Source organism: Prionailurus bengalensis, chromosome E2, assembly GCF_016509475.1.
Source record: "Prionailurus bengalensis isolate Pbe53 chromosome E2, Fcat_Pben_1.1_paternal_pri, whole genome shotgun sequence".
Taxonomy (NCBI): domain Eukaryota; kingdom Metazoa; phylum Chordata; class Mammalia; order Carnivora; family Felidae; genus Prionailurus; species Prionailurus bengalensis.
The window spans coordinates 12,866,404-12,879,269 of record NC_057352.1 but is presented as its reverse complement, the minus strand read 5'-3'; the positions used below and the strand labels follow the sequence as shown (position 1 = coordinate 12,879,269).

At 48.0% G+C, this 12,866-nt stretch overlaps 1 protein-coding gene across 1 annotated transcript in view; it reads right to left on the bottom strand.

Moving 5' to 3' along the window:
* Nucleotides 1–9,557: 9,557 nt before the first annotated feature.
* LYPD5 (LY6/PLAUR domain containing 5) overlaps nucleotides 9,558–12,866 on the bottom strand; it is a 5,986-nt gene continuing 2,677 nt past the window's right edge. The window contains exons 3-6 of the mRNA XM_043601019.1: nucleotides 11,731–11,859; nucleotides 11,066–11,242; nucleotides 10,714–10,860; nucleotides 9,558–10,395 (exon numbers count right to left, since the gene is read on the bottom strand). Of these exons, the coding sequence (XP_043456954.1) occupies nucleotides 10,133–10,395; nucleotides 10,714–10,860; nucleotides 11,066–11,242; nucleotides 11,731–11,859 (716 nt within the window). The 3' untranslated portion in view covers nucleotides 9,558–10,132. The remainder of the gene's footprint in view (nucleotides 10,396–10,713; nucleotides 10,861–11,065; nucleotides 11,243–11,730; nucleotides 11,860–12,866) is intronic.

The following is a 12,866-nucleotide window of genomic DNA, read 5'->3' as shown; positions in this document are numbered from 1 at the left end:
CCCCCCCCCCCCCCCCCCCCCCACTGGGTGGCTCAGTCAGTTAAGAAAAACAGACACAATTCCTGCCCTCATGTTGCTTCCAGATTAAGGAAGTTTTGTGGCTGCGTTAATCTCCTTCACTGTGTCTCTGACTCTTTGCTTCTCTCTCTGTATCTCACTGGCCTTGCTTTTTAGTTTCTATCTCCTGGTCTTTGTCTCCAAGTGCATGCCTTCTTCTTTTCTCCTTCTTCTTTCTCTTTTTGTGTTTATTTTATCCCTTATATATCTCTGTTCCAGACCAATTAAAAACTGTTAAATTATATATATTTATATGTATATATATCAAATTATAAATATTATATAATTAAATAATTCTGTCCCACCATCTGGGAGTTCACAGACCTTGGTTCAAACCTTGCCGTGGCCCCTATTTTTGTGTGGAATATAACACACATATAGCCTGGGTTAGCAACAGACTGCGTTCACGTCTGTCTAGCTCTGCTATCCTTAGCTGTTATGTCCTGCAAAGTGGGGGATGATACCCATGTCACAGGCTTGCTTGAGAATTAGGTGAATATCCAGAGTCCTCAACACAGGACCTGGTATATGTTAAGCACCTGGGGTACATTGTCTCTAAACCGGCTGTCAGTGTTTCCTCCCGTCTGTGCTGCCATGTGGCCTCAAGCTGGCTGGCTTGTGACTTGTTTGTTGCAGAAATGATGGTGGGCCAGCTTGAGGTCCAGTTGTTTAGAGAACAAGAAGCTTCTGCTTTTGTTCTCTTCGAACTCTAAGACTAACATGCTGTGAGGAAGCCCCTGGAGAGGCCATGCAGGAGAGAATCAAGGCAGCCTGGCCAAAAGCCCCAGACTAGCCCCAAGTGAATGCAGCTGCATGAGTGACTTCTGGAGGGACAAGCAGAAATGCAGTCAACCCTCAGGGCAGGGAGAAATAATATACTTTTTGTTTCAAAACACTAAATTTTGTAGTGATTCGTTACCCAATAATAACAATAAATATCATACTCTTTTGTTCAGTTTCAGGTTTGAAGTTTCCCATGATAAAAAAAAATATGTATACATATCAATATGTATATAGTCGACCCTTGAAGAATGAGGGGTTAGAGGTGCGGACCCCTCACACAGCTGAAAAATCCACATGTAAACTTTTTTTAAGTTTATTTATTTATACAGCTCGAGTGAGAGATGGGCAGGGAGAGAGGGAGAGAGAGAGAATCCCAAACTGTCTCTGCACTTTCAGCGCAGAACCCACCACGGGGCTTGAATTCAAGAAACTGCGAGATCATGACCTGAGCTGAAACCAAGAGTCAGACGCTTAACGGACTGAGCCACCCAGCTGCCCCCCAAAAAAACACGTGTAACTTTTGACTCCCCCCAAACTTAACTACTAATAGCCTATTGTTGACTGGAAGCCTTACTGATAACATAAGCAGCTGATTAACGCATATTTTGTATGTACTGTATTCTTACAATAAAGTAAGCTAGAGAAAAGAAAATGTTAAGAAAATCATGAGGAAGAGAAGATACATTTATAGTACTGTACTGTATTTGTTGAAAAAATATCTGTGTATAAGCAAGTCTGCACAGTTCAAACCCATGTTATTTAAGGATCAACTGTGTGTGTGTGTGTGTGTGTGTGTGTGTGTGTGTGTGTGTATAATGGAGTAGATAATGGAAATTGCACTTTATAAATTGCAGATAGTATCATTTTGCTTCTCTTTTCACCTCTGGGTCTTCCTTGACTCTTTCAATCTCTATCTATAATACTTTTTTCCTCTCTCTTTCTCTCTGTATGTCTATTACTATCTTGCCAATGCTCTTCCTGTCACCTTCTCTCCATTTACTTTGCTCTACTACATTGGCCTTCCTGCTGATCCTCAAACCTGCCAAGCTCTTTCCTGCTTCAGGATCTTGACACTTGCTTATCCCTCTGCCTGAATGTTTTGCCCTCCAATCTCCTCATGAATCATTCTTTCACTTCATTCAGTTCTTTGCTCATCTTTCTTGACCATCTCTTCAAAAATGGTCCCCTCCTGCTCCATAAAGAATACGGTATCCTGTTTAATTTCTATGTCTTCATGGCACTTAGGACTATCTAAATAATCCTGTTTTCTTATTTGTCTAGTTGTTTAGGACAGGGATCTTGCCATCCTCAGTTTCAGAACAGTGTCTGGCAATAGGAGATGCTTAATGGATATTTGTGAAGGAATGTTCTGATTGATTCTCCTTATACTGTACCCTCTTACCCTGTGCCACACCATCTTGGAGATGGGAAGGACGTCATTTCTTCATTTCCCTGTCCCTCCCCCTGCCCCATTAGTTGAGTTGCTGTCTGTGGTTCTGAGACCCAATCTTCTGGATCTGTCCTTGGTGCTGATTAGGGCTCTCCCTTCCATTAAGCGCAAGAGGTCAGGGGAATCTTGGGAAAGGAATGATGTGTGTGTGTGGTGGATCTAGGCACCGGGACATCTGGATCACTGAGAGAAGGGAGACATCTGAGTTCCCAAAGGAGGGAGTGCCTGGGTCACTGCGAGTTCACTAGGTATTTGTCCTAACTATTTATCTGCTTATCTATTCATGTATACATACATTCATATATATACGTTTTATTTTAGAAAACTTCAAACATACAGAAGTGAAAAGAAGGGTACAGTAAACTGCAGTGCACCCACTTAACTACCAGCTCATGGCTAATTGCATTTCACTTATGCCTCCGCCCACTTCCTCACTTCCTCTATTATTTTAATGCAAATCCCAGACATGATATCATTTAATTATATGTCGTATTTTAAATTTTGTTTCTTTTCATTCAGGTAAGGTTTGCAAATCTTAAGTATACAGATTGATGCAGCTCTACCTGTGTATAGACATGTGTGACCACCACCTTGATCAAGCCATAGGGCACCTCCATTGCCACACTGGGTTCTTGTGTACTCCATCCCAACTGATACACCAGGGATAGCCCCTATTCTGACCTCCAACACCAAAGATCGAAAAGCCACAATGTGGAAGTCCAAACACCTGGGCTCTAGCCTTAACTTTGCTGTTGGCATTAATTTTTTTTTTGTATGAAAATACCATATGTGCAGAAAGTACATAACATTCAGAGGTATATTTTGGACAAATAATTATATTGTGAACCCTCATGAAATCACCATGGACTCTCAGGGAGAATATTGCTACTCCCCAGAATCTTTCTGTGCATTCCTTTATGACAACATTCTCTTCCCAGCTTCCAGAGGAAACCACCCTCCCCACTTATAAGGAACTTTGCTCCTCCTAACCCACAGCCCTCACACACTGTGCTTTCTTAGTCTCTCCTTCTCCCTCCAGCCCTTCAACACTAAGTGGACCCTGGCCCTAGAGACCAAGAACCAGAGACCAGCCTCCCTCCTCATCTCCCATCCCTCCTGGTCTGCCCCCTTCATGGTCACAGGGAGAGTTCCCCATCATCTGGCTTCCACCATGCCATTCCCCTGATCTGTGCCCTTCCACGGATCCCCACTGGTTGTAGGGAAAAGTTCAGAAACTTTATCCTCACCTGCTATTTTAGGCCCTCCAGGGACCCTGCCACCCTCTTCACCCTCACCTCCCTTCCTCACACTGTATACACGGACCAACCCTTTATGAATACTGTCCTTACCTGGAATGCCTTTCCTCCTGCTGCTTTGACAATCCCTACTAGTTATTTAGATGTCTTCTAGGAGACTAATTCCTATCGGCCTTCCCTGGTCTTCCCCTTTGGAGCTCCCTTACACCCTCACACCTCATGCTTTACCAATCGTGAGCCTCCAGGTTTTTCACTGTCTCCTTCCAGACCATGAGGGCAGGGTTGGGTCTGACTCATTGCTGGGTCCCTGGCATCACCCAGCACGGCATAGATTATAAATGTTTGCTGACTCTCCCTCCCTGCAGCTGCCTCTGTGTCTTACTTGCTCCTCGTTTGTCCTGCTGTCTTCTTGCAATTTAACAAATATTTCCTGAGGGCTTGGCATGGGCTGGTCTCTGCCTGGAATGTTCCCTACTCTGTCCATACGATGACCTTCTACTCACCTTCAGGACCCAGCACGCCTTCTGTCCTTTATAAAGCTGCTCTGATGCTCCATAGCTTCAACCCTCAATCAGAGGTTTCTTCTTTTTCTGCTAGCCCTTCCAGCCCAACCACTCCCCTATATACTACTCTGATCTGTCTGGGATTATGGTCACCTGGGCTCTAGCCTGTGTCCCCCATCAGACCAAGAACTTCTCAAGTGTAGGATTTACCAGGGTCACCCAGCACAGAAGAGCGAATTACAAATGTTTGTGGACCCTTTCCTGAGATTACTTCTTCTGTGTCCTCTATCTTTGCATTGGCTAATCCCTCTGCCTGGAATGCTGTTCCTTTCTCTGTCCATATGGCATGCTTTAAGACCTGTCACCAGGTTCTCCTTCCTCTGACACCCTCTCCAACTCTGTCTTCTTTTGTATGTGCATGTCCCTCCATCGTAACTTGTGGCTGTCTGAGTGTGGGTCTGCCTCCCTTGCATCAGACTAAGAGCTCCTCTGGGCCAGGGAGTCACCTCTGTAGCCCCAGTGCCCAGAGCATGGCCAGGAACAGAGGATCGCAATGAATGATGGATACCAGTGTGCATAAATCTAAGTTTGGTAAATTGAATGCTGTTCCCTTACCATCTTTCAGCTTCATTTCCAAGATCTGTGTCTGAAGCAGTAGTCTGTGTGTAAATGGACACTTAGAGGATTAAGGGCTCTCCTTTCTTCTCCCACCTTACATAAATCCCCTCTCAGGGCTGCAGAATGTCTTCTCCTCCACTGAGTGTTCCACACAGTGTTCCTTCTGACCAGGGGCCTCTCTATACAGTGAATGAAGTGGGGGCAGAGGGCTCATGCTCATGGATTTCACTGGTCTTACCTCATACCCCTTCACCTAAAAGAAGCTCACCCGATAAAACAATGGGAGGACTGAGTTACTGTTGCCCACTGAGAGTCAACACCCTGAAAGGATGGGGCTCTGTTTTACAGGGCGCAGCATAAGCTTTGAGGTGATGACCATTATACAGTGCTGTCTCCCCCACAGCCTGAAGACATGGGTCTGGGTATCAGGGGGTGGCAGGGAGTCCTCTCACCTACAACCCTCTTGCAAAATTTTTGCTTCCTGTTCCCACCACCTTGAGCTTTGCTTGTTTGGAGGTCTTGGTTCCCAAGGAAAGAATGCTTCCACTAGAGGGCACAGCAGTGTTTCCAGTGAATTGAAGGTGAGACTGCCACCTGGGCATTTGGGGTTCCTCATGCCACTGAGCCAACAGGCATGTCTGAAACCGAAGACACTCCCTGGAGCACTTCTCAGAGGCTCCATGTCCAATGGTAAAACAAACAAACAAAACAAAAAAACAGACCACTAAGGATTTAGACCTTTTAGGAATGAGTGTTTGGGTCACCCCACTTGTTAAAGGACACTCTCTAGCTGAGGGCAAAGGAAACTTACAATGAGTAATGGAAGGAGGAAATCATACATTTCATATCAACTATGGCTTTGTGACCAATTACAGAAATGTGAACTATAACAGGTATGCATATTTTCTTCTTCTTTTGTTTTCCTTCTCCTCTTTTTTCTTCCTTTTTATCTTTTCATCTACCTATCAATCCTGCTTTTAATCTTGCCTCTTATTTCCCTTCATTATTTTATATCCATAGTGGTGGTAGTTCCGATGTTCATAAATGAACATGTTGTCGATAGCACCCACCCTACCTCTCCACTGCCTTTTCCTTGTCATCAAGACCAAATATTTCTCATGCACTGCAGTTAGGAAATAGCAATGGTTAGTTGTTGGGTGAGTAATAAAAAAGGGTTAATGACCACAGATCAAGATGAGAAAGAGACATGTGTGAAGAGATAGGCAAAACGAATGACGCGCAAGTTTAAGTCCGTTTAGGTCAGAATGCAGATAGTAATGATACTAAGCATCATTTGGATAATTCACAGCCAGTCAACACAATAGAGACCATGTTTCCTGGATCTATTCACTTAGTCACTCCTTTACATTTAACACGTTACCTAACATGCAAGGGGTTCAGGTCTTGAGATGGTTAACTGAAGTCTTCTTTATCCCTTTGCTCTTTGGTTGTAACCAAATAAATAACTTTAAGACAAGGGTATGTGTTAGTTTTCTCCACTCCACCCATTTTGTCATTTCTGCACCAAGAAAGTGCTTTTAAAAAAATTTTAGGGGCACCTGGGTGGCTTAGTCTGTTGAGTGTCGACTTTTGTTTCTGCTCAGGTCTTGATCTCAGAGCTGTGGGATTGAGCCCTGCATCAGGCCCTGCACTGAGTGTGGAGCCTGCTTGGAAGTGTCTCTCTCTCTTTCTCTCTCTCTCTCCCTTTGCCCCTCTCCCCCACTCGCGCGCTCTCTCTCTCTCCCTAAAATAAAAAAAAAATTAAAAACTATTATAAAAATTTAAAACATTTTATGGAAAATAATATACATATAGAAAGAACACAAATCATCAGCAAATAGCTGAGTGAATTCTTGGATCAAGAAACACAAGGGCCAGACCCCAGAAATCCTCTTGTCCCTTCTTTCAGCCACTGAGAATCTTGACTTCTAATTGTATACCTTAGTGTTGCCCAGTTTGGAACTTGTTATAAATGGAATCGTACAGAATGGTCTCTTGTGTGTCTTATCCTTTTGCTTGGCATCATTTGTGAGACTCATCCATGGTGTTGCATGTAGGAGCAGACTGTTCATTCTCATTGCTGTATAGCACTCCACTATGTGATGAGGGCACGATTTATCTGCTGTTTATAGTTATTTTGGTTGTTTCTAGTTTGTGGTTATTATGAACTCTTCAGCTAGGAACATTCTAGGACATGTCTTTTGGAGGAAATATATGAACTAATGTCCGTTGGGGAAATATACCCAGGTATACTCACATGTTCTGTGTCCCGAGGAAGGGCTCTGTGCAAACAGAAATGTTTTTAGTTTAAGCAGAATCTAACTCAACATGTCCAATCATCCAACTGTTGATTCTCACTCCCATCCATCTGTCCCTGTCTTTGGTAAATGGCACCACCATTTCCCCTATTCTTCAGGTCAAAACCTTGGAATCATCTTGAGTCTTTTTTTTCCCCCTTCATACTCATCAGCCAATGTATCAAGTCTTGTCAGCTCTACCAACAAAACCCATCTCTCATCTAATCCCTTACACTACCTCTGTGGCTATCCCAATCATTACTCGCCTGGACTGGTGCAGTAGCCACCTCACAGGCCCTGGTTTCCATTCTTGCCACAGGGATCTTTTTTAAATGGAAAGCATGTACACAAGAGGACATGCTCTTTGACTCCATTTATATGACATTCAATATTAGGCAAAATTGATGTATGCTAGAAGTCAGAGTAATGGCTACCTCCAGGGTAGGAAGTGTCTGTGAAGGGCTATGTGGGAGGATTTGTGGACAGGGACTGGAAGTGTTCTGTATCTTGATCTAGTGGAGGTCACTCAGGGGTATACATATGGAAAAATGGCTTTATGCATTTTACTTTATGTATTTCATGTTTCAATGAAGTTGAATTATACATGCTTAAAATTATATATGCATATTATAATACATAACATTATGTACACATTATGCAAGATATAATAATATACTATACATATAATATTATATAATATATATTTATGTAAAACAGGGAAGCCCCCTGATGTAAATTCTCCAAAGGATTCTGTGTCAGTATGGAATCAGCCAGAAAAACAGAACCAGCCGGAGATATGTATTAAGAGATTTATGGCAAGGAATTGGCTCATGTGATTGTGCACGCTGGCCAGGCGAGTTCAAAATCCATAAAGTAGGCTGTCAGGAGAGGTAGGCTGGAACTCTTGGGCATGGGCTGAAGATGCTGTCTACAGGCAGATTTCTTTTTCAGGCAAGCCTCAGCTCTGCTTTCAAGGAGTTTTCAACTGGCTGAATCAAGCCCACCCAGATGATCTTGCATAATCTCCCTTACTCACAGTCCACTGACCATGGACTATAATCACATCTACAAAACACCTTTGCAATGACACTGAGACTAGTGTTTGAATGAATAATGGAGACTGCAGCCTAGCCAAGTGGACACGTCAGCCTGACCATCCCATCTTCGAACCACATTTGCAATAAAACCCAAAGTCTACTTCCTGCACTAGAAAGGTCAGTTTCTTGAAGGTAGGGACACTTTAAAAAAAATTTTTTTTTCATTTTTGAGAGAGAGAGAATGAACAGGGGAGGAGCAGAGAGAGAGGGGGACAGAAGATCTGAAGCAGTCTCCAGGCTCTGAGTTGTCTGCACAGAGCCCAACGCGGGGCTCAGTCTCACGAACCGGGAGATCGTGACATGAGCCAAGATCAGACGCTCAACTGACTGAGCCACCCAGGCGCCTTAGGCAGGGACTTTCTTGCCTGTTTCATTCATTGTCGTATGCTCAGAAATTTGAACAGCGTCTGGCACATGGCAGGTGCTCAATAAATATGATGAATGAATGGATGTTGACATCCAGCTTCCCCTTTGATGTCAGGATGTGTAGACATCTAGAACCCTTCTCCCCTGGACCTCTTCAGAAGGGAGAGGCATCTCTGAGATGCTTTCCTCTTCATAAGGCTGCCTGTTAAGGAAGTTAGAAGATGTGGGCATCCATCCTTGCTCTGACACTTACTCTGAAAATCACTATCTCTCACCATCCCTTGGGCAACTTGTCTGCCAAATGGGGATGCAACTCCCTTTCTTGTGTGCCTCTCGGGGTCATTGGGAGGATTGGGTGCAAAGGTTGTGGAAAGACATTGTAGGGGCACCTGGGTCGCTCAGTCGGTTAAGCAGCCGACTTCGGCTCAGGTCATGATCTCGCGGTTCGTGAGTTCGAGCCCCGCGACGGGCTCTGTGCTGACGGCTCAGAGCCTGGAGCCTGTTTCGGATTCTGTGTCTCCCTCTCTCTCTGCCCCTCCCCCGTTCATGCTCTGTCTCTCTCTGTCTCAAAAATAAATAAACATTAAAAAAAATTAAAAAAAAAAGAAAGACATTGTAAAGCACGTGCACAAGAGGACATGCTGTAGGATTCCGTATGAGTGAAGTTCACGTGTTGACATAAGTTTCCTGCACACCCCGTGGTCCTTCCTACCTCTAGATCTGTGTCCAACCTGTCTTCTCTGCCTAAAATGCCCTTCCTCCTGCTTCTCTTGGCCAAGACCTCTTTATTCCCTTAGGGGTTTGCTTAAGATTCACTTCTTCCAGGAAGTCTTCCCCAATCTCCACAGCTTGGAGAATTCTTCCTGGTTCAGCTTTGCCTTGAGTGTTTTTTTCTGTTAAATTCATCAACACCTGTGTGTTTGGGAGGTAGAATGGCCTCATGGTTGATGGGGTTGGGAGTCACGCTCTGGGCTCTCCATTCACGAGACACATAAGCTTGAGCAGGTGCCCTCACCCCTCATTTGCTCATGGGGATTGTGACAACGGCCCATTCACGTTGGGCGGCTGTCATGTCCCAATTATTCCATGGGCATCCCCTTAGATTTTGACCACAACCACTGCAAAGTAGATCTTGTCATTATTGGAGGTTTTATTTTCACCTCTGTCTTATAGGTGAGAAAGGTGCAGGGAGGTCAAGTAACAAGCCCAAGGTCACCCACAGGCTAAAGGGTAGAGCTGGGACTCAAACCCATGCAGGCTGGCTCCAGAGTTTGGGCTCCTAGCTTCTAGGATATGCTGCCTCTTGAACCTCTCACGGCGATACTAACAAAGACATTGTCGTAAGCTCCAAGCTGGCTCTGGAGGGACAGGACAGGAAACCGGGTGGTGGGGCGCCGGGGCCTGACTGGTGCTCAGTAATAGCTATTATTAGGATTGCTCTTCATGTGGACCAGGATGTGGCTGTTTCTCCCCACCATGGGATGATGGGGACCTTTCCCAATTTCTTCCAGACCTGATAATCAGATCAGGCCTGCAGGGTAGGGGTAGGGAAGGGAGGGAGAGAGACAGACAGACAAGAGGGCAACTGTTGTTTGACATCATTTCCCAGTGAGCCACATTACAGAGGCTGAAGTTGTGTGAAGCTGGGAGTAGTGGGTCCGTGCCTGCCCCCAGCATCCTGCTCATGAAGAGGCCGGAGGGCCTTCTAGGAGGAGGGCAGGAGGGGGCCTCCAAGAGTGGCAGCCAGCAGGGGGACCATGAGGAGCAGGGCCATGCCGTGGGGCGCCTGGGAAGGGGTGGCAGCAGCCGAGGCGGTGGTGAAGGACTGGGTCACGGAGTCCCTGTTGCAGAGTTGCCCCTCACAGCAGGAGCCCTGAAGGTCAATGTTTGTCCAGGGACTGGAGGTGCCCTTGATGGTGCAGGACGGCCGGTGGCAGGTCCTGATGTATACTGGGACTGAGAAATTGCCTGGACGGGGGTAGTGAGGAGGGGTGAGAACTGAGGGAGGCAGCTGCACCTGAACTCACCTCAGAGGCCAGGGCCACAAACGGGTCCTCAGACTTCCCATCTCCTCCCTCAGACCAGGGACATGGCTTCTTCCTACAGACTGGGCCATGCCTTCTCCTTCCAGACCAGGGCTCTGCCTCCTCCCTCAGACCAGACCCATGCCTCTTTCCTTAGACCAGGTCCATGTCTCCCTGTCAGGCCTGTCTGGTGCCTCTACCCTCAGGCCTGCCCTGCCTCCACACCCTTTGACCAGGCTCTGCCCCCACTCCCAGCCCTCACCGACGGTCATTTGGCCATTGCCCTGGAAGCAGACGCTTTGGTCCTGGTGACACTGGACCCGTCGGGATTTCTCCGGGGTGCAGTCCTCCGGGTGGATCCCCAGGCAGGCGTAGCACTCCATGCCGCTGAGAGTCGGCGGGTTGGGCGCTGGCAAGAGAGCGTAGACGCACACTCAGGGAATGGTTTCGAGATACGGTCGTGCGGGTTGCGCACTGAATCGTGGCTTTAGCCTAGTCAGACGTGAAGGCCTGAATCCTAGCACGAGGGGGGGCGGGGCTAGCGGGGACCACGCCCCTCCCTGCCCGGGGCCGGGGCCCCTCCCAGCCGCTCCCAGCCCCGCCCTCCGGCTCACCCGGGCTCAGATTGGGGATGGCGTCGTGGGTCATGAGGTCGGCGTTGCACAAGTCGGTCGTGCAGCCGCGCACCACCGAGTAGTCGGGCGGCAGCGCGCGGCCGTCGGACAGCATCTGGCCCGTAGGCGGGCCTGTCCAGCAGCCCTTCTGTACCACGGTCACCGTGGCGCGGTACCCTGGGGGCGGGAGGGGACCGGGGCCTGGAGCGCTGCCTCGTCCCTGCCTTCTTCCTCCTCCCCACCTCCCCAGGCTCGACCTCTCCCTCTAGCCTCCAATCTCTCCCTCCTCCTCCGCTCTTCTCTCGCACTCACCTCGCCTCTCCCTTTCCTCCCTCTCCCTTCAAACTCCTATTTCCCCCCACACCTCCTCCCTTCCGCAACCCTTTCTGCCCCTCTCCCCCCTCCTCCTCGCTCGTCCTGTCTCCTCCTACCCCACTCGCGCCCCTCGTCCCCAGTTTTTCTCCCACCCCTCCCTCCTCCTCCCTGCCTCCACCTCCGCTCTCTGTCCGTAGCCGTCCCCTCGTCTTCTCCCCAGTCCCTCCGACCCCTTGGCTCTCGCCCTCTGCCCCCCTCCATCCCTAATCTCTGATCTCGGTCTCTGCCCGCCCCACCCCTTTCCCTTCTGCGCGCGCTTCTCCTTTTTCTGCCATTTCTCCATCCCTCACCAGTGTCCAGGGACAAGACTGCCTCAGAGCACCCGTGGGGACAGGAGATGTTGTGGAATTTCACGGCACTGAGGTCAAAGGGCCCGAAGTAGATGTGTTGAAAGCTGTAGCATTGCTGGGCTTGGGACTCTGCCGAGAGAAGCGGGGGGGGGGGGGGGGGGGGGGGGGGGTGAGAGAAGCAGACTGGGTTTGGGGCTGTTCCAGGAACTCCCCCCTGCGAGTGACAGTCTCACCAGCCAGGCTGCTCTGCTCTGAGGGGAGCCAGGCCTCCTTGCGGTCAGAGAATCGGGGTCTGCCACTGTGGTTGGTCATGACTGTGTCTACCTCCGGGCACAGTATTGGCCTCTGTGCATCTGCCAGGCCTGGTTCCCTCCCCCAGGTGTTCCGGATCTCCACCCTCCTCCAAGAAGCCCTCTAAGATTTAAATAAAGGAGGAAATGATTCACTCCTGCTCTGCCTGTCCGTCTCCCAGCTAAACTCAGGATGTCCTAGCACTAAAAGGCCATGGATAGAAAATAGACTTCAGCATAGGCAATGGGACGTGCCATCTTGTACTACAAGTATACACACACAGCCAGCCCGGGGGATACACTCACAAAACTAAAACACTGACATAAACACAACATAACGAAATTGGCACAGGCTCATGCACGGCTCACAAACAGACCCAGAATCTCCTGAGCATCCGTGCAGAGTTCTACGTTCCCACGTAAGACAAGTACTGCCCAGACCCTCCAATGGAAACTTCCCCAACCAAGACACGTGACAGAAAATGTACGATGCGGAGCCAAGAACAACACGCAGAGAGACCCAGGGACAGAGGAAGTCATACCCAGAGGGAGAGACAAGTAACGGCCTCAAGCGTCATAGACACAAATAAAACGAGAGACCACAATTACGCGAAGTTAGAGATCCAAAAAAGAGGGCCACGAAAACATACAGTTTAAAGCCATAAACAGGTACAAGACACAGGAGAGACATAGGCGTAGATACACAGAGAGACGGGAGTGAAGATACCCGAGCACATATGCGCACAGACACAAATGTGGGTCTGCCAATCCTAGGGACGCACAAACACAGAGTGGCAGAGACGTGCAAAATTATGCACGCCCCTCCTTTGCAAAGAGAGTGAAACT